The sequence below is a fragment of the Rhinatrema bivittatum genome, chromosome 4, assembly GCF_901001135.1.
Source record: "Rhinatrema bivittatum chromosome 4, aRhiBiv1.1, whole genome shotgun sequence".
In the NCBI taxonomy this organism is placed as follows: domain Eukaryota; kingdom Metazoa; phylum Chordata; class Amphibia; order Gymnophiona; family Rhinatrematidae; genus Rhinatrema; species Rhinatrema bivittatum.
In genome coordinates, this window is record NC_042618.1 from 323,827,517 (window position 1) to 323,849,844 (window position 22,328).

At 42.5% G+C, this 22,328-nt stretch overlaps 1 protein-coding gene across 5 annotated transcripts in view; it reads left to right on the forward strand.

Annotated features, from left to right (window-relative positions):
• Positions 1–21,999, forward strand: part of ARHGAP44 (Rho GTPase activating protein 44) — a 413,328-nt gene extending 391,329 nt beyond the window's left edge. For 2 of the 5 annotated variants that reach the window (XM_029600314.1, XM_029600316.1), the window contains exon 21: positions 274–2,252. In XM_029600314.1, coding sequence (XP_029456174.1) covers positions 274–413 — 140 coding nt within the window. In that variant the 3' untranslated portion in view covers positions 414–2,252. Of the gene's footprint in view, positions 1–273; positions 2,253–20,251 lie in introns of those variants that run through there. The other 3 variants (XR_003856511.1, XR_003856512.1, XM_029600315.1) reach the window with 3 other exon arrangements.
• Positions 22,000–22,328: the final 329 nt, after the last annotated feature.

The window sequence follows — 22,328 nt, forward strand, 5'->3', positions numbered from 1 at the left end:
TCTACTTAAGTCCTAAAATATATTCCACCAGAAATTCATGAGCAAAAAAAAACTCTTCCCAGTGCTGTGATGCATACTTTGAGTTTGAGCAGTATAGGGCGGCAAAGATGACCAGGAGAAGGCAATAAAATATATTATGACATCCCTATGACATTAATATGTACCAGCCTCAGAAAAACATGCCGCTTTCAAGTATGCTTATTGGTGCTATGTGTTTTATGCATCTTAACCGATAATCCCGTTTAACGCTTTCCTTTTAATGACCTTTCACAGATCTCGTCCACTTTGATATCCCTTCTATACTTATAGAGATAGATGCGGCGCTTCAACGAGATTCATTGGAACAAATGCAGAGACACTCCGTGGCAGATAAAACAGACTCGGAAGAGGAGTCAGAAAGCACTGCCCTATGACATAGGGTCCCCATGTAACTCTCTTGTACATAACATGAGAACTGTACAATAAACTACTGAAGGATGTGTCGTCACCATTGCCAAGAGCTATCTCCAGTCGAAGCTGTGTCTGTTGGCTGCCAATACCACTGACAAGCTGTATGTGACTTAGATAGCATCCCAGCCTCGTGGCAAGCCAGTTTGAGTGCAATCTGAGATATTTTTTTTAGCTATTCCTTTTTTATTTAGTGCCTAATCTTCCATCACCCCTCACCCCCTTCCCCAAGAAAGGAAGTTTAACAGAGCCAAGCAAGTCAAATGGAAAACAGAGAAGTGGATTGGCAATACAAAATGAACTCTTCTGGTCTCAGTGGATAATGAGAATGGGCTTTTTGTTCCCTTATGACTGAACTTTAGCTAAAACACTTAGTCAAACGGAAAGGTGGACTTACAGAAGGAGATCAACGCAGTAAAGGTACTTGTTTCTTTGTGCTCACTGGCACAAAGTGAATATGGCAAAGTCTATGCATGAATGCTGGGTTGAAATGTTGAACCAAGAAAGAAACTCAGTCTGACCATATCAACAGGCAGTCCAAGGCAAAGAAATGCAAACTAATCATTTATTAAAATTCAAAACAATACAAGAGCAGAATATAAACCCAGGGCAGTCTTCCTCCCCACCCATGCTCTCTGTCTCCAGTGTGTGTTTTTAATGACATTTCTTCAGGGGGGATTCAGGACTTAGAGCCCGATTCACTAGGAAGACAATATTCCAAAAATCTGTGCTCCTAATTTTAGGCTTCTAAGGTAGTCTCCTGTTTTCAGTCAGACTTAACTGGAAATTCACCTAAATTTTGGTGCAGGAAACTTATGCCCCTAAATTTAGATCTGCTGTTTATTTTTCTAGATTTAGGCCCTTAAGTGCCTAGTGCTGAAAATCACTCTAACCCCTGTTCTAACTCCTCCTCTGTAACTTGTTAGGCTCATAAATTTTGGAGCCTAGTGAAGCTAGGAGCCTACATTTAGGAACTGAGGCCTAGTAAATTTTCAATAGGGTCAATTTAGGAGCCAAACTCCAAAAGTTAGAAGCCTAAATTCTTCAAAAATTGGCCTCTAGTTTTTTTTCTCCATAAGTACAAATTGGGACAAAGGCATTAGTTAATCAGGCCCCCCCAAGTTTCTGCTAAGAAAGTCTCATGAAAAGTGAATAGGAATTACAGCAGTGTGTGGGAATGCCCTGACGTTAGTCCTTTTTTATTTTCAGCTTTTAAAATGTGATGTATTTGCTGCCTTCTCCTTCAGCAGTCCCTGTGTGCGTTGGTACAGAGTTTCTGTGGTTGTACTGGTCATCCTGTAACATAGCCACATCTTGGGTTTGAGAAGCATTGTATATGCTTTATACCCAGGTTTAAGTATTCTCCTGAGAAAAAAAAGACAAATGTGGGAGAGTGCAGAAATATACTTATCCCAAGATGCTTTTGTTTGTTTGTATTTTTGTAAGTAAATGTTGATTTGGTTTTATTATTTTAACCACCGGCTCAGTCGGAACCTGGGTTCCGATAGAGCTGGTGGTTCACAACTACTGGGGGATTCACAACTACTGGGGGATTCACAACTACCGGGGGATTTTTTCCTCCATTTTATATTATCCTCTTCTCTACCCCAACATATTTAGTCTGGTCATTGCAATGATTGTCTTGGGCTGGGGGCCATGCACCAGGTCTCCTGGTGTCCTGCAATCTTGTACCCTGAATCCAGCCAAGGCATCACCCTCTAAGCAATATTCACAAAAAAAAAAAAGAAAAAAGAAGCATTTTGGTTCACTATATAAAGCTTAATTCAACACAGAAGTGAACTCAATATGTGCAAACACAGAACAATATAACAAATTGAAATGTAGTGAAATGATGGTCTCATACACAGAATGCCCCTGGCCACTTAATCCAGTAAAACTTCAAAATTATGTACTGTCAAACATTGCCATCAAGTGCTGAAGGTGTATAATGACCCAAAAATATCATATAACAAAGTGGCAATATAATCCTCATATAAATGGCTTCTTTAATCAAAAGCAGTACTTAACAGAAGCAATGCTCCCAAGTTTCATTAATTATATTCTAAAGCGTCACATGTTATGTAACAATCCCAGAGATATGTAAAAATGCTGTCAAGACAACAACCTCAACGATATTTCAGCAAATGTGCTTGCTTCAGGAGGTACAGTATAATTTGCAATTCTAAAAAAGTGGATAGAAAACATTATTTTAATATTTGCCCTTGCTGTTTTGCAGAAAAAGAAGGCAAAAACTTATATATATGCCAACCAGACAAAGCATTTCATACCTGATTAGAAATATTTAGCATGCACAATAATGTGATGGCAACAAATTCCAGAGTTTAATTGAGTGTTGAGTGAAAAAGAACTTTCTCCATTTACTTTTAAATGTGCCCCATGCTAACTTCATGGAGTGCTCCCTAGTCCTTCTATTATCCAAGAGTAAATAACTGATTCATATTTACCCGTTCTAGACCTCTCATAATTTTAAATGCCTCTATCATATCCCACCTCAGCCATCTCTTCTCCAAGCTGACCAGCCCTAACCTCTTTAGTCTTTCCTCATAGGGGAGCTGTTCCATTCCCCTTATCAATTTGGTCACCCTTCTCTGTACCTTCTCCATCGCAATTATATCTTTTTTGAGATGCAGCAACCAGAATTGTACACAATATTCAAGGTGCTTTCTCACCATGGAGCGATACAATTAATGAAACTTGGGAGCATTGCTTCAGATAAGTACTGCTTTTGATTAGAGAAGCCATTTATATGAAGATTGTATTGACACTTTGTAATATGATAAATGTTTTGGGACATTATACACCTTCAGCACTTGATGGCACTATTTCATGGTACATAATTAGACAAAAGGTGCTTTTGAAGTTTAGCCATATTAAGTGGTTAAAGGCACTTTGTGTATGAGACCATCATTTCACTACATTTTCATTTTCATTTGTTATATTTTTCTGTGTTGCACTTATTGAGCTCACGTATGTGTTGAATTACCCTTAAGCAATAACCATTATTTCCTCCACAGCTGCCCCAGAGAACAGAAGACCCTATTTGGGTATTGAATCAGGGACTTTCTGCATGGCAGAATGCAGCACTTGCTACCTGGCTCACTAGACCAGCTCCATGATGGACTTGTGCACTGATTATGTGATTTTCTCACCACAAGTTAAAAGAACTAGCGATAAGGGCATATTAACAGTATACTAACTGCAACTTTGGCTTATTGTTGAAAGATAAACACCATCGCATTTTAAATAAATGCAGTTATTGTCCCACTGAACAACCATGAACAACATTTTAATAGCGATCTATTTGGCATATATCATTTCTTGGCCTCCTTTTGCCCAAGATCAAATACAAGCTCAGAGCCATGAGCTGCATGGCTTTTCAGCTGAGACTGACACTGTACAATATGGAGGGGGCGGGGGTGGAGGGCTTTAATGCTCTGCCACCCAATCCTACTAGGGACATGAAACTGGCAAAATGGGAGGATTATACCTACCAGTAGAGACTATGAAAGAGCAGGATTTTCTCTACTCATGTACACATAGTCTGTACCTTAGAGTAAACACAGATTACTTAAAGCAGGCCAATACTGAAGTGACATCAACCTATGGAGGGCAATTTCCAGTAGGTCCCAGGTTGTGTCCATGGGCTCTTTATCCAGAAAATGAGCAGATGTAAAATGCATGCATAAAAATCAGGTATGCATTGCACCCGCTATCTGTGAGGATGGCCAAGCGGGAGCACAATAGTATGCATGCAGTTGAAAATCACCTGTCTGCAAACTGTTTTCCTCCCCTGACTTAGCCATGCCAATGGGAGCACCTCTTTTTTAGTTTGGCTAAAGTGCACGCGCTCTGTAACTCATTCACACTTTTAGCCACATTTGAGGAGGGCAGTTGTCAAGTCGGGCCATTTTACCTGAGTACATACCTTTCAAAATTGCCCTCACTGGACACGCTAAGACTAAATATTAGAAAATCCAGTGTTTTGGCTTAAGACCACCTTCACCTGGATATTGCTGAATTATCAAATAAATCCAACAAACAGCCCTCCCTTCCAAAATGAGCCCATAAAAAAAAATCACTCATTTCTGTAGTCCTTGTCTATATGACGACAAAACACTCTGGTTTCTCACAAATGTCCAAACCCTTTTGATACCAGCTGAAGCTCTGCTTCCTCTCAGGACATCAAGACACTGCAGCCATGGACACCTCAGGTCAACAGTTCTGTCATTTGCTGACGGAGAACAGGCTTCCAGCTCATAGCCAGACAAGCTTCTTACCCTACTGTACAAAACAAATAACATATACAGTGGGTGGATAAGATAACGGACTCATTTTAGCCACTTAGCTTCAGCTAAATATTCACCTGGAGATAATTGGCAAGGTTTTCAGCTGAATATTTACCTCAGTCTAGCCAGCTAGATTTAATATGCTGGGTTCCCTGGCCTAAACTTAGTGCCGAAAATCAGGAACTAACCAGCCAAGACAAACGTAGTCCCCTGCAGCTTGCCTCACCTCCTATTTCCCCCCTTTCCCATTGATGGCTGAGGTCCATCCCTTCCAACACCCCTCCCACCCCCACTACAAAAATAATCTCTCTCCCTTTCATACTTGCACCCTTACCCTCCACCCCCAAATCTGCAAATTCTGGCCCTGGCACATGAGCAAAATAAGTTATTCTTGTCTCCTATCCACTTGGCTTCCCACATGACAGAGGGGCTGATTCGTAAGGGGATGGGTTTGTCTGGCCAGATTTAGGACTGCTGTTGCAGCGACTATATTTGGCCAGCCAACTTAGGGGGCTAATGCTTAAAATCAGCAGTAGACACCTAATTTTGTCCTCCCCCTGAAATAACCCTGCCTCTAGACCCGCTCTGATTTTGAACAGCTATATTTAATCACTTAATGAAACTAAGGAAGCTAAATTTGGCCACTCAGAGTGGGAAATTTTCAAGAACTTTGATCTAGCTGATTGAATTCTTAGCCAGCTACAGCCCATTAAACATTTACTTCTGAGTGGCTTATATTGTGTTGTGTGAAAGTTGTGGCAGAGACTGCAGGGGAATTGAGCAGAACCCTCCCTTTTTATGATTTAAGAGTACCTGCTTGTGGTGAGAGAGGATTATTGGCTGAGCATATCAAACAAGAGAACAGCTTGTGTCAAAGGTAGCAGATGGTCCCTATCAGCAGAAAAAACCAGAAACTTCCAGGATGGGTGGAAGATCTGGAGGGGCCAGAGGGAACTTGGGGGAAGTTATAGAGAATTATCAGGACCAGAATTCCCAGACAGGAGGAAGGAGGCCTCCATGAAGGAGCTTCCCTCTGGGGCAGTGGGGGAAATACTGCGAGTCCATGTAAAGCCAGTCTATGAGGTGGTAGAGATGACCAAAGGTGGAGGTGCAATAATAGTCCCTATTACAGAGAGTAAGGGAAATTTTTGCTGGGGTTACCAGCCACCGTAGTTTTGTGCCCCTGACTTTGCCTCTTCCTGTGTGCTGGCAGGACAGGAGTTGAGGTGTTCCGTGTGATGATGGGAAAATGGCAGACTTAAACCTCCGAGAGAGGAGGGCCCATTCCATTAGATTTGTCCCCGGCTCTGTATCCCCCTCAAACTGGGCCCCCCTCAGTTCAGCCCTGCAAACAGTGAAAGGATGGAGTTAAAATCCTGGCCTTCCAAATCATCATTAATCCAGGCTGAACAGCAGTCTGGTTCCCATTTATTATTTTTAGCTTAAAAGAAGTTAGGGAATCCTGTGCCTTTCTATCAGATACAGATAACTATGAATGGCAGAACAAAGGCACCTCTCATCCGGTAACAGGTCTCATTCCTGGTGGCTTAAGGGTAACTGTGAGGAGAATGTAGCGTGTTCACTCAGTAGAGTCACACTCTGAGGACAACCCATCAGTGGACTGAGGAAGAGCGGGTAAAGGAGGCTTAGACTGGTACAATAAAGTAAGAGGATTCAAGGTTGAGTCCTATACTTCTGTCTGTCTTTGTAATATTCCATAGTAAGTAACCTCATTGACAGACAAGCACTCTGAGATTATTATTTATTATTATTATTTATTAAACATTATATACCGCCTGTAAGAAGGCATCCAAGCAGTGGTAGGCTGAAAAAATAGTTTAAAAAATGGTTACATAGCCAGTATAAGGCAGCACAGTCTACATAAAATTGCATGAATACATAGGATAGAAACATACATGGTTGTATGATTCATCTCGAGATAATTAATTCCCTCTCTAATGTGGTGAAGGTGTTGTATTCATGGTGTCAGCACATGGTAACATTATAGATGATGGCAGATAAAGATTAAAATGGCCCATCCATTCAGTCCATTTGAGATTCTTCCAGTTTAGGTAGATAAGCATATAAATTCCCATATACAATCCAACAACTTCCCTTTTCCCTAAACTTGCTTTTACCTGACTTTTCAAACTTTCCCACTATCACCCTCCATACCTGTCCCAAGCACATGCATAATCTGCTAAAAGTTTTGGTAGGCCATGTCAGGCCTTCTCATCTTTAACTTTTATTTTTACAACACTAATGAGTAATCCAACTTCTGGGCCCCTTCCACGGCTTATTACAAAGTTTTGTAATAGTACTAATCCCACGGCCACCAAAATTACTGAGGCTGTTGCCATAAAAGGTTTGGCATCCATAACCAAAGTTTGGGTTATAACTATAGTCTCTTTATGCAGCTTACTCTAGTCTTCTTGGATCCCCAAAGCTGTTGTACCACTGCTGTAGGGTTTGCAAGGAACTAACAGACCATGCAATACAGTGCACTGAAATTGAGCATCCGTTTTCCTAACTCGCTGACAGCCACCTCTCCCAGGCACCCGATGCTGAGGAGGCTCTAGGGACGCACAATTTTCCCTAGCACCTCCTTTTTACCACAGCAGATCATTTAAATATTAAATCGGGTGCCTGGGAGAGGTGGATTGGCGTGCATTGAGAGTGGGCACTCAATCATGAGTGCCCATTTAGTGCATGCCGATATTGCATCGGCCTGTAAGTCTGCTAGTCCCCTCAAACGTTTTGGCTCATCCAAGTCACTGGCATTACCCAGTAATAGATCAGATGATCAGGAGAACCAAGAGAGAATGACAGGAAGGAATCCAGCTAGCAAAGAGGTAATGGTTTATATCTGTGCTGAGAAGTCTTTAACATTTATTTGGGAGAAAGGAGACTATCTCCCTGTGAAGTTTCTGAGAACATAGTTTAGGCAGAAGCCTGTGAAAGGCAAGGGATTTTCCCTGCTGCAGTGTTTAAAGGGCAAATGCCCAATTATGGCACGACAAAACACATTAGAGCCATGGCTAAAACACAATGGACAAAAAATAGGAACAAAACTATCAAACCATTATCAAAATCCAAAAAGAGAAATGGAGGAAGTAAAAATAATAATAATAAAGTTATCCACAAATATTTTAAATAAAAAAATTGACCAATTTTAATATAAGGAAAGCCGTTAGAATAAATACATGAAGGCGAATCAACCTAGAACATCTCAAACTAAGAAACAGAACAGCCCCAACACAAGCTGTGTTTCTTGAGAGGCTGTTTCAAGGGGGATCAGAAGCATCTAAATGATAATAAGAGAAATTACATAGTAAACAGGACAGCATAGCAAATAAAGCAAGACATCAAAGAGGCAGTAAATATAACTTACAGTGGAAAAGAACTGCCTGCAAGTACCTGAATAACTCCCCAAAGAGATTTAAATGAATGAAAAAAATGGCACTAAAAAGTCATGTGGTGCACAACAGCCAATCGATTCTCTGGAAGCAAATAAACATAGCTTAGTTGAGAGTAAAGCAAACAAAAGATAACAGAGACAGCAATGCAGCAAAAAGGGTTAAGACCAATTGGATGTAAAAGAAGTACATACAGTAAGTACATAAGATTTGCCATACTGGGTCAGATCAAAGGTCCATTGAGCCCAGTATCCTGTTTCCAATAGTGGCCCATCCAAGTCACATGTACCTGACAGGATCCCAACGGGTAGACAGATTCCAAGCTGCTGATCATAGGGATAAGAAGTGGATTTCTGAAACTCCACCTTAATAATGGTTTATGGACTTTTCCTCCAAGAATTTGTCCAAACCTTTTTTAAACGCAGCTACACTTATAGCTTTCACCACATCCTCTGGCAACAAATTTCAGAGCTTAAGTATGCATTGAGTAAAAAAATATTTTCTCTTATTAGTTTTAAATGTATCACCTAGTAACTTCATTGTTCCACTAACTCATTATTTTATTATAGATCTCTATCATATCTTCCCTGAGCCGTCTCGTCTTCAGGCTGAAGAGTCCTAACCTCTTTAGCCTTTCCTCATAGGGGGAATTGTTCCATCCCCTTTATCATTTTGATTGCTCTTCTCTGTAACCTTTCTAATTTTGTTATATCTTTTTTGAGATGTGGTGACCAGAACTGCACACAGTACTCAAGATGAGGACGTACCATGGAGCAATGCAGAGGCATTATGATATTGTTTTATTCTCTATTCCTTTCCTAATAATTCCTAGCATTCTGTTTTCTTGGCTGCTGCTGCACACTGAGCAGAAGATTTCAATGTATTATCCACAATGACGCATAGATCCTTTCCTGACTTGTGACTCCTAACGTGGAACCTTGCATTGTGTAGCTATAATTTGGATTATTCTTCTCTAAGTGCATCACTTTGCACTTGTCCACATTAAATTTCATTTGCATGCCCTGTCTCCCAGTTTTGCAAGGTCCTCTTGCAATTTCTCACAATCCTCTTGTGATTTAACAACTTTGAATAATTTTGTGTCATTGGCAAATTTGATTACCCTCACTTGTCCCATTTCCAGCTCGTTTATAAATATATTAAAAAGCAGTGGCAACAGAATGCATCCCTGGGGCACTCCACTATTCACCTTTCTCCATTAAGTGTAAGTATCCACCACTGCTCATGATGGATGAGATGGAGTGCAAAATTGCTGCTCCATGGTGAGCAGCATTCAATAATCAGGAAACAAAGGTCAGATTCAGAATGATGAGACTCCAATCAGTGTGAGACAAGGTGGGAGGGGGGCCTCCGAGTGAGCAAGTCTAATGTTGCTATAAAAACTCAAAAATTCAGCTTTTGATTTTATTCAAAGTTTTACCAACACATAGCAAGGTGCAAGGACACAAAATCTACCCCAGATATATTACAATCAAATGAGAAACACAAAATAAATAATTGCATGAGGCAAGGTGTGTAAAAACTGAAAGGAACCTAGACAGTTCACAAGCTTGACAAGGGCCTTGACGTGAAAAAGCAATAGAGGATTCCAGGCGCTGGGGGACCACATCTCTGATGATACCAAGATATTCAATAGATTATGATGGCAGTCAAATCAGTGAACTGTGTGGAACATTGGATATAAAGGCAAAACTGGCCAATATCGTCTAATAATGGCACAAAATCCTCCAGGAATATAGAAATACACATGCAAGGCTATCGGGATCAGACCCTGCCCATGGCTGAAATAAATCCAGATTAATAAATAAAGGCTGTTTCAAAGCTGATTTAACCACCCAACGGAGGTGCCCATGTTGCAAAAAAACATCAAATCTTTAGTATGTGCAAACACCCACAATGCAATCCACATTAAGTAAACAAATATGTATAATGTGGACGGGACACTCACATTTTGAACTGGCATTATTATTTAAACCAATCTGCTGTAGTCTCATCATTATCGCCCCTTGTAGTCCACACTAACAAAACATTTTTCAAGCAGTTTTTTATATGCAATTAAAAACTCTCTTTTCTTAAAACATCTTTTTTGCGGTCATATGATACCCAACGAGCCCTGTTTTGAAGCACCTAGTTCTTCCTCAGGGGTGTAAATACTACTCCACTGCTCACCGCTTCATCCATACTGCTGTGTTGCTCACCATTCCATAGTCCCATGGGCTCCAAAGCGGAAATGAAGACATTTAAATTGAAGGATAGATCTAGAATCAACAGTCATGGACAAGAATAACAAATGGAGCCAATCAACGACATGGTCATAAGCAAACATTCTTTAGGTCATCAGATGCACAAATGATAAATACATTCCAATATAAGCACTTAAAATAATGATGTCCATTCTTTCTCTTCATTAAGACCATACGGCACTAAACATTTTAATCTAAAAATCCAGTATTGTTCTCTAAAGTTCAGTCTGAAATCTCTATCTATCCCTCTCTTGGATGGCATGATTTGTTCTACTACAGCCCACTTCAAAATCAGAGAAGGAATGGCTATTCTGTATGCAATGTTGGACCATATGTGTATTGACTTTCTTAATAAGCAGACAAATCTTATGTTCTATGAGACATACTTTAATCGATCTAGAAGTCATACCAATATACACTTTTGCACATGGACAAATTAGTGCAATCACTACGTAATCGCTCTTCTCCATATTGTAAACCAAGATTGTGGATGATCCCACTCAGTACCTGTAAGGGTATTGGCACAAAAATCACATCAAGTGACAAGCTGTGTCACTTGCAATAAAAGATATTAGTGCCCCTGGAGAATTCTATTAAAGGTGCGTCCTGAAAAGTAGCTTCCTGGATGTAGCTTCAAAATATGCCAACGTCATCATATTAAGGCTGCTACATCCATAGCTCTCTCGCTATATCTCAAAACGCAGACCATTCTTTGTGTTTCCTCTTGCAATCTATATTCCAACAGTGATTCTCTCCCAGAAAATAAAACATGTTTATAAGCTTTCTTCAGTATTGATATTAGGTATGCTCTTTCTTGAAACATTTGTGTGAGTTTCAGTGCTTGTTGTTTAAATTCCTTTTTATCCATGCATATTCTTCTAAATCAAAATATTGGCTAACCGCTAATCCTGCTTTAAGTGAATCCAAATGATAACTGTCATATCGCAGAAGATTATTGTGATCAGTGGGTTTTCTATGTATCGAAGTTTTGAATGTTCATCATTCAAATTGTATCATCACATCCAAGTATACAATTTGTTGTTTATGACTTAAAGCTTAAAATTGTAAATTAGGTTATTGTGCATTTAACCATTGGTGGAACAAATTCAGTTCCAGTGTTGATCCTTGCCAAATCATGAAGATTTTGTCTATAAATCTATACTATGCCAATATTTTGGGCCACCAATGGAAAAAACATCAAGCCATGTGTTGAGCTTACTCAACAAAGTCAGCCCGAGAGGAGCACAAGTCTAAAAAATTGACCAACCAAATAGATCTATGGTAATGGATATGGTAATGTAAAGTGTTTATGTAGGTGGATTTTTAAAAATGGAAGTAAAAAAATTTCTATCATGTACAGAAATCAGGATATCTAAAAAAGTAACTTGAGAGGAATGCAAATAAGGGTGATACGTTTAAGTAACCAGTCAAGAAACAAAAAAAAATTGAACAATGAGGAGAATACTCAGAATATTATATTGCAATATCAAATTGCAATATAAGCCCAAAACAGTGAAGGATATGACTGTTGCGCTGGAGGTGGACCCTTGGCCTGGTGCAGGATTGGTACGGCCCTCTGGTCGGACCCAGAGAGCACAGGAGGAGACAGAGGCTAGCTGAAGCGTCGCCAATAACAGTCTGGGGTTCCCGCAGGTTGAGCCCTTGGTCACCCGGATCGCCTGGACTTAGGTGGGCCTCGAATGGTCTCCCGGAGAGATAGCAGAGAGGTGTGCCCACTACGAGAGAGGGTGCATGGCTGATGCAAGGATGATGGACCAGACCCGAACTGGAAGTCTCGGAGACCTCAGGGAGGTAGCATTCAGGAAGGCTCTCCAGGCGAGACAAGCAGCGCCTGTGGGTTCTAGTCGGGAAAAGGCCGCGGGTGGTCTCCAGGCAAGCAGGCCTGTATTAGAGGAAGGCCAGAAGAGAGTGTCTAAGTGAAGCGCAAGGGTCAAAGCCAGAGTATCCGCCCAGAAATGGTCAGTCAAAGCAGGGGTCAATACCAAGGTCAGTCCGAGCGTAGTCAAGGCAAGCGAAGGTCAGTTCCAGGTAGCAGACGAAGAGAGTAGTCAGGCAGGCAGTGGTCAGTTCCAGGCGGCAGATGAAGAGAGTAATCAGGCAGGCAGTGGTCAGTTCCAGGCAGCAGACGAAGAGAGTAGTCAGGCAGGCTGGGGTCAGTACCAAAGATCAGTCCAAGAAGGTACTACCTGAGTAAGGACACAGGAACACACGGAGAGGCTGGAACAAGGAAACACCTGGAACAGCAAACTTGCTACACCAACGGTGTCAACCAGATTGCCAAGGCAAAGAACTGTAGTCTGAGCCCTGCCTTATACAGGGCTCAGGTGACGTCAGATTCGTGCGCTGCAGAGGAGTTTCCCGCGCTTGACCCTTTAAATGGCTGGGAGTTTCCGCGCGCAGCATGCTAGGGGCGTAGGGCTGACGCCGTCGAGGACGCCAAGCCCCGGCAATGAGGAGCGTGCAAAGCCGAAGGCCTCGATGGGCCTGGAGACGCCCAGGAGTGCCATGGGCGAGTGACGCTGGCAGGTGGTCGTGAGTGAGGAACCGGAGCTGAAGATGGCCACGCTGGGTGAGCAGGCCCGGTCCGCGGCACCAACATGGCCGGAACGCGCAACAATAATCAAAGTGAATCAACACTGGAAACTAAGGCACGCCTATCTGGAGCCTTGTTCATACCCATAGCCATACCATGAATCTGATGAAAAATTGGCCTTCAAAAGAAAAAATATGTTGACTTCAAGGCAGTTCTCGCAAAAAAACTGGTGGAGACCCGTCTCCTTCTCGTCTTGTGACCCGCCGTGGATATTTACACTTAATTCCCTACATCCAGTTGGTCTTAACCAGGAAATAGAATGGTCTGTTAGTTTTTAATAATTTTTTCTGTTCCTCTCACATCTGGACTATTGCAACTCTGTTATCTGACTTCCTTGATGCTGCACTTTGTTCATTATAGCTCCTTCAAAACTGCTGCTCTTCTTTTTACCACTTTCCACATTAATCCCATACTACACTCATAATGCTTACTCTCCATTAGCTCCTTATCAAACACAAACTCCTAACTCCCTCCTATAAATTCAGCATGACAAACCTACATGCCTCCTCTTCTTTCAGGTCCATACTTTACCTAATGCCAGATAGGTGCCCTCCACATTTGAGTGATCTCACTTAAACCTTCTCTTTGGAATAAATTCTTCCAAAAATCTGAATACTACTTCTTTCTTTATTCCAAATGAATATCTTGCCTTTTCTGTATCTTGAAAATCCTATAAACATTCAAGATTCTACTGGCAATTGGAATACATCCCTAACACTATGAACTTTTATTTAAAAAAGAAATAAAACTAGGCTGGCTGAAATGGGCCAATTAGCCTGCCATCATCTAGTATATATGTAAAACCAAACAACATGATGGTAAATAAAGACCATATGGCACATCCATATATCCTGCTTAGCTTTATAGTTCCTTTCACTCCCTCAGAATCTTTCTGTGCTTGTCCCATGCTCTATTGCAGTGGTTCCCAGCCCTCTCCTGGGGATCCCCCAGCCAGTTGGGTTTTCAGGATATCCACAATGAATATGCATAAGAGAAAATTTACATGCACTGTCTCCATAACATGCACATTTTCTCTCATGCATATTCATTGTGGATATCCTGAAAACCCGACTGGCTGGGGGGTCCCAAGGACAGGGCTGGGAACCACTGCTCTATTGGATGTTGATACTGTCCTTAACTCAGTGGTCCCCAACCCTGTCCTGGGGGCTCACCAGCCAGTCAGGTTTTCAGGATATCCACAATGAATATGCATGAGAGAAAATTTGCATGTTATGGAGGCAGTGCATGCAAATTTGCTCTTATGCATATTCATTGTGGATATCCTAAAAACCTGGCTGGCTGGTGGGCCCCCAGGACAGGGTTGGGGACCACTGAGTTAAGGACAGTATCAACATCCAATAGAGCAGTGGTTCCCAGCCCTGTCCTGGGGACCCCCCCAGCCAGTCGGGTTTTCAGGATATCCACAATGAATATGCATGAGAGAAAATTTGCATGTTTTGGAGACAGTGCATGCAAATTTTCTCTTATGCATATTCATTGTGGATATCCTGAAAATCCGACTGGCTGGTGGGCCCCCAGGACAGGGTTGGGGACCACTGCCTTAACTCCACAACCTCCTTAAGACTAAAGAGGTTAGGACTTTTCAGCTTGGAGAAGAGACGGCTGAGGGGGGATATGATAGAGGTGTTTAAAATCATGAGAGGTCTAGAACGGGTTAATGTGAATCAGTTATTTACTCTTTCGGATAATAGAAAGACTAGGGGGCACTCCATGAAGTTAGCATGTGGCACATTTAGAACTAATCGGAGAAAGTTCTTCTTCACTCAACACACAATTAAACTCTGGAATTTGTTGCCAGAGGATGTGGTTAGTGCAGTTAGTATAGCTGTGTTTAAAAAGGATTGGATAAGTTCTTGGAGGAGAAGTCCATTACCTGCTATTAATTAAGTTGACTTAGGGGCAGATTTTTAAAAGTACGCCGGATTTTAAAAGATACGCGAGTAGCCACGCATATCTTTTAAAATCCGGGGTCGGCGCGCGCAAGGCTGTGCAAAATCAGTAGTTTGCGCACGCCGAGCCACGCAGCCTGCCTCGGAGGGAACTTTTTTTTGTCGTCCCCCCCCACCTTTCCCTCCCTTCCCCTATCTAACCCTACCCCCAACCCTAACTTAATCCCCCTCCCCTACCTTATTTCGTTGAGTTATGCCTCTGGCAGGCGTAACTTGCGTGTGTTGCCGTCTCCCTGCCCCGGCACAGGCTGCTGTGCCGGAGCCCTCGGCCCCGCCCCGGACCGCCATCACGCCTCCGGCCCAACCCCTGGCCCACCGCCCCATCCCCGGACACGCCCCCGAGTGCCGCATCGCCCCCGACCCACCCCCCCCAAGCAAAGCCCCGGGTCTTACGCACATCCCGGGTCTTTGCGCATGCCGGCGGCCTATGCAAAATAGGCGCGCCGGCGCACAGGGCTTTTAAAATTGACCCTTTAGAGAATAGCCACTGCTATGATTAGCAACAGTAGCATGGGATAGGCTTAGTTTTTGGGTACTTGCCAGGTTCTTATGGCCTGGATTGACCACTGTTGGCTTGATGGACCCTTGGTCTGACCCAGTATGGCATGTTCTTATGTCCACTGAGAGGCTGTTCCATGTGCTCATCACCCTTTCTATATAGAAATATTTCCTTAGATTACTCATGAGTCTGGCCCCTCTCACTCTCATCCTATTACCCCTCATTCCAGAGTCTCCTTTCAGTTGAAAGAGGCCCGTCTCCTGTGCCTTTATTCCTTGGTGCTTATTTAATAGTCTCTATTGTCTCCCCTCCCTTCCAGAGTATACATGTCTGTCCCCATATACTTTATGATAAAAACCATGTTGTAGTTGCCCTCTGGGATGAATCTATTCAGTTTATATCCTTTTGAAGGGATGGTCTCCAGAACTGTATACTATTCCAAATGGGGTCTCACCAAATACTTACACTGAGGCAATATCACCCTCCCTTTCCTGCTGGCTATTCCTCTTCCTATGCACCCAGGCATAGAAAGAGGAATAGTAATCTGACCCTTCCGCCTCTCTCCTTGGTTCACCATTTTGATTTTCTCTGTACCAGTATCTATGATGATATTTATAATCTATTGTACGCAGTGGCAGATTAAGACCTGCTAGGGCCCCTAGACATCAACGGTTTGAGAGCCTTTCTTCGCAGTTTGTAATGGTGTAAAACGAAGGCACACAAATTCAGCACAGAGCCTCTGACAAAACTTGCTGTGGCTCCAACTCCTTGTAACAGTTTTCTAGGTATCAGAAAGCCCATGCTGGAGAACGCTGTGTATGTGGTGGTGGTGGTGGGCGGGGGTTTGCAAGATGTGTGAGCATGCTTTAGAGGCCCTACACTGAATTTATTCTTTCTGCTTTCAATAATACTGCCTATGTAACGGTCAACCTATGTTGACCGTTACATAGGCATGTACCTATGGGGACAGAGGGCCCCTTAGGTACATGCCTACTGGTCCTATTGGATAATCCAGCACCGACTGTGCAGCAGCTTAGTCTTGGTACCAGATAAAACCTGAAATGTAGGTAAATGTAAAATACTATGATATGGAAATACATGTGTAGCCCAACGAGACTGTGCATGGTCCCAAAAGACAAATCCTATTGGAAGAAAATGGGTGACTTGCCCCAACCATTCTAATCTCAGCAGACCTAAATGGATGAGAGGGGAGAAGGGAATGCATTGCCCTCAGATCTATTTGATATTAGATGATAGTGAGCTTGCCCAGTATCTTGTCAGGAAGCAAGATGTTTTGATATTATAAAACATGAAACTAAGTATTTACAAAAACCTAATGAAAGTTATTATCAGCATTTCTAATGGAATATAAATATATTTTTTCCAGGGATTGGTAGTGTTACCATATACAAAAATCATAAAGAAACAGGATTATCCACTTGTATAGAAATGATTAGTAGTTCTAGTATAACATGCAACTACTTTATTGCCATATATCAAACACAGTTCCCAAAATATATTTGAGAAAAAGAAAATTAATCTGTAAAATATATAAATGAATTCCCAGCTAACTTCTCTACTGTGGGACAGGTAAACACAATTCAGTGCACTCAGTCTCTCTTGTGCTTCAGTCAAATTCTTTAAAGAGCTTAAGGAAATAGATTAAACATGTCAAAGTTCATTGTTCAAAAGGTTTTCGGCCTGCTTCATTAAGTGGAGTGCATTTAGCAAACAAGTCTTTTAGGCATTTTCCAGAGCTGTAGGCACCTAAGCAACCTTTGGTGACTTTATTCCAAAATGTAGTGTTCTTGTAAATTTACTGTATATTAACAGAGTGCAGGTAATGGAAACTTTCCACTTTCTGGAGATAGGATATGCCCCATTCGTGGCAGTGCTGGGTCACAATACAGTAGAGATGTGAATCGTGTCCTCGATCGTCTTAACGATCGATTTCGGCTGGGAGGGGGAGGGAATCGTATTGTTGCCGTTTGGGTGTGTAAACTATCATGAAAATCGTTAAAATCGTGAGCCGACACACTAAAACCCCCTAAAACCCACCCCCGACCCTTTAAATTAAATCCCCCACCCTCCCGAACCCCCCCCCAAATGCTTTAAATTACCTGGGGATCCAGCGGTGGTCCAGAACGGCGGCGGTCCGGAACGGCCCCCTCAATTGAATCCTGTTGTCTTCAGCCGGCGCCATTTTGCAAAATGGCCACCGCAAAATGGCGGCGCCATAGACAAAAACGATTCGACGCAGGAGGTCGTTCCGGACCCCCGCTGGACTTTTGGCAAGTCTTGTGGGGGTCAGGAGGCCCCCCCAAGCTGGCCAAAAGTTTCTGGGAGTCCAGCGGGGTTCAGGAAGCGATTTCTTGCCGCGAATCGTTTTCCGTACGGAAAATGGCGCCGGCAGGAGATCGACTGCAGGAGGTCGTTCAGCGGCGAACCCCCACTGAACGACCTCCTGCAGTCGATCTCCTGCCGGCGCCATTTTCCGTACGGAAAACGATTCGCGGCAAGAAATCGCTTCCTGAACCCCGCTGGACTCCCAGAAACTTTTGGCCAGCTTGGGGGGGGCCTCCTGACCCCCACAAGACTTGCCAAAAGTCCAGCGGGGGTCCGGAACGACCTCCTGCGTCGAATCGTTTTTGTCTATGGCCGCCGCCATTTTGCGGCGGCCATTTTGCAAAATGGCGCCGGCTGAAGACAACAGGATTCAATTGAGGAGGCCGTTCCGGACCGCCGCCGTTCTGGACCACCGCTGGATCCCCAGGTAATTTAAAGCATTTGGGGGGGGTTCGGGAGGGTGGGGGATTTAATTTAAAGGGTCGGGGGTGGGTTTTAGGGGGTTTTAGTGTGCCGGTTTTCCTGCCCTCCCCCTTCCCCCGATTTACGATTTTTTAACGATAAATCGGGGGAATTGGTATTGTATCGTGGCCCTAACGATTTTTGACGATTTAAAATATATCGGACGATATTTTAAATCGTCAAAAAAACGATTCACATCCCTACAATACAGCTCCCTCCTTGCCAATTCATTATATAACAATTACTAATATCTAAGGTTTAAAAATGAATCCCTGTCACAAAAATGTTGTTACTGCCTTCCCTTAAATACATTTCAATTGTATCTATGTGGCAGCTATTGCCAGTATGAGATCAATATTCCCCCCTCTCTCTCACACACACACAGTTTGCAAACTTACTGTCAAAGTGAGACTACAAGATAACTGCATCTTTTCAAAACCTTCCATGCAGTCTCCATACCCTTCAGTGTCCTATTGAAATCATAAAGACTGAGTTTAGTACACATTTTAAAATGATTATATCCATAAAACACAAAGGGGCGGATTTTAAAAGGGTTATGCACAAAATATACGCACGTAACCCTTTTAAACCCCTCCTGCTCGTGCCAAGCCTATTTTGCATAGGCCCGGCGACGTGCGCAAGCCCCGGGACGCGTGTATGTCCCAGGGCTTGAAAAAAGGGGCGGGGCGGGACTGAGGCCTCCAGCAAAGCGGCTGTGCTGGGGGATCACGCGCCGGCACTCGGCCGGCACGCACAACCTACGTCTGCCCAGAGGCAGGCGTAAATAAAGAAATAAAGGTAGGGGGGATTTAGGTAGGGCTGGGGGGTGGGTTAGATAGGGGAAGGGAGGGGAAGGTGGGGGACTGAGGGAACAGGGAAAGCCATCGGGGCTCCCCTAGGGCTCGCAAGGTGCACAAGTGTGCAACTCCTTGCGCTCCGACCCCTGATTTTATAACATGCGCACGCTCCGCGTGCATGTTATAAAATCGGGTGTAGATTTGTGTGCGCCAGGTTGCGTGCACAAATCTACACCCGCGCGTAGAAACGGAAATCTGGCCCAAAGCTTATTTGTTTTAAGCAAACATTCAGCTACATATCTTTGAGCGGATTTGTGACTAAAATCAGTAGCAGGGGCTTTGCATAGTGAGGCACACATTTCTGCTCACCGAGGAGCCGAAAAAGTGTACAGAAAAGCAGAAAATAACTGCTATTCTGTACTTCCTCTGACTTAATGTCATGGCGATATTAAGTCGGAGGAATGAAAAAATTAGAAATGTCCCCCCAAAAAATTAAAAACACAAAAAAAAGTGTACCAGCAGTCAGGTTAGGAAAACGGACGCTCTAAAATTGAATGTTCGTTTTCCTAATCGGCTGACAGCCACCTCTCCTGGGCGCCCGCTGCCGAGGAAGCGCTAGGAGCACGCAATTTCCTCTAGCGCCTCCTTTCTACCGCAGCAGCCCATTTGCATTTTGCATCGGGCACCTCAGCGAGGTGGATCAGCGCGTGTTAAGGGAGCGGGCGCTCAATCATGAGTGCTCCTTTAATGCACGCTGATATTGCATCGGCCTGATTGTGTGTTAATTTAACAAATTTTACCTAAGGTAGCATAAGCCCATTTGTGTTCCTAAACAGAGATGGTAGGGTAATATATGAGAAATTACAAATCAAGTTATCTGCAACATACAAAAACCTCTGCAACAATCAGTTTTGATGGTACTCAATATTGATCTCAAAGGACATCCAACTAGGCGTAGGACCAGCTCATATCCAAAAGCTGTCAACTGCAGCATTAAAGTGAATTGCAACAATTATGAAAGCGGTATGGATCTAGATGCTGTGTGATCCTACTTAGGAGTGCCATCCCTATAGTACTTTTACAAAATTTAAAAACAACTGTATAATTAGCATTTTACTGTTTTTCAAAAAAGGTTTCCACTTCTCTGCACTTAGTAAAGTGAAGTCTTGTCCCTCGTTTCGACCCCAAATTCCTCTACATGGTTATCAGATTCAACTGGAAAACCTGACATTTTCAAGATGAAGGCCGACTGGGACACAACAGCAGTCAGCCAAACCATATTTTTGGGACTTGCGGAAGACTAGGGATTTTGAAAGGAGGCGTGATTTTCCCTCCTTCCCCCATATCCTGGAACATTCAATTAGCTAGCTTCTCAGCTCTAACAGAAGACAAGAACATTCCAGTTTACCAACAGGCCTAAAAGCATGTGCCTAGAAACAAATTAATGTGCAAATAATCAAAGCATGAAAGATCATCGCCAAAAACTGACCAGCGGTAAACATGCAGTATTGCAATGCAGTTTCTAATGTTTCTTTGCTCACTTTTCAGAATGCAGATGAACTTGGGATGGGATATTTCAACTTACCCTTCTTTTTTTTTTTTTTCTTTTTTTTCGAGAAAACATCCTTGGAAAGCAGCTAGCCCCATATCCTTGATGTGCACTGAAGGCAATAGCACTATACTTGTAAATATCTAAATTCATATGTAGCAGGTGGTAGCAGAAACAGGCTAACTGGCCCATCCAGCCTGCCCAGTGATTCTTTACGTCCTTCATTATAACTATCAAAATTATAAATGTTCTATTAATAGACTGGATTAGGAAATATGAGACATGGAAGGACTTTAATGGTGATAAGAAAATAGTGTTTTTATGGTAAAAGCAGGGCAGCTATTTTTATGTTAATTTAAGTGCAATATACCCAACTGACCCAAAGTTAACTACTAGATGCTCTCAGGCAGCTCTGCCGTTTAGCTATAGTTGTACAAGATCCAAATACGTTACAGAGGAGATATAATCAGGCCCCGAGGTTTGTTGTGGTGTGTGTGGGTGTTGAAATCTCCCAATCTTTTCTTTAAAATCTTTGGCCAGCTTGGATCACTTCGTGCAGCCATCAAGAGGGAAAGAAAAGTGGGAGAGGGAATTTAAAAGTTGCCCTCCCCCAAATAACAGGCTCCTCACATAAAAATCATGCGGTTTGTCAGTGGTAGAGATTCGATTGGATACCATATTTTCTGAGAATTATCCTAAGAAGATTGAATTTAATCATTTCTATAAAGAACGGGTGTGGTATGGCATGGATCTGTGGCAGAAAAAAAAAAATGTGAGGTCTGTTTGTGTTATAAGGGGGGTTGAATAGCAATAACGTGCTTTTCTCTCCAGATATACTGAAGAGTGGAATGTGCTGTAGAACAGGAGAGAGACCTCATGGACCCCAGCAAAGAAACTTGCCTTTTGGCTCACCAGCATTCTTCCTTTTCTCTGTGCCCATGGTGAGATGCTCTTTGTTAAAAATTAACCTCATGGGATAACTGGATATATTTAGTACTGACCGAGTGCGCTTCATTTTAGTGTGGAACAACTTAATATCAGGTTTGTGTAAAGTTTTAAAGTTTTGGATGGTGCAGCTCAGAGTATTTTTGCCTGTGTATGCAAAGCAGAGATTTATCTTAAAAATATATAAATTATATATATATATATGTATATTCTATTTGAGCCATTCCATCCAGTGTACAAATGTAAAAAAAAAAACCCACAACCCAACCTGAAATGCTTAGCTGACGTGCAGATTTTAACCTTTTTCCAAGTCAGATGTAAATGTAAAAAAAAAAAAAGAGAAAGAATAAAAAAAATTGAAAAATAACCTACAGCAGTATTTACAAGTTCAAGATCTTATTAGCTTTGCACAAGTCATGGCCTGTGCAATTCATCACCAATACCGTGTAAATGGCGAAAAGGAAATCAAAGCAGCACCTACCATAAAACGTGCAAGTCACTGTTGAAATTAGTTATGTCCAGATGGTTATTTTGCCTCTGCTATCTCTCTTGTATCTAAACCATCAAATATACTGCAGGTCCATATATTGTTCAGTGTGTATATAATCAATATTTGGAGAAACTACACAACAGCGTATTTAAAAAGAGACAGTATCCTCCTGTTGGTCCCCTTGAATTATGTTTTTGGTTTTGTTTTTTTTAATTAAAGCTGAAT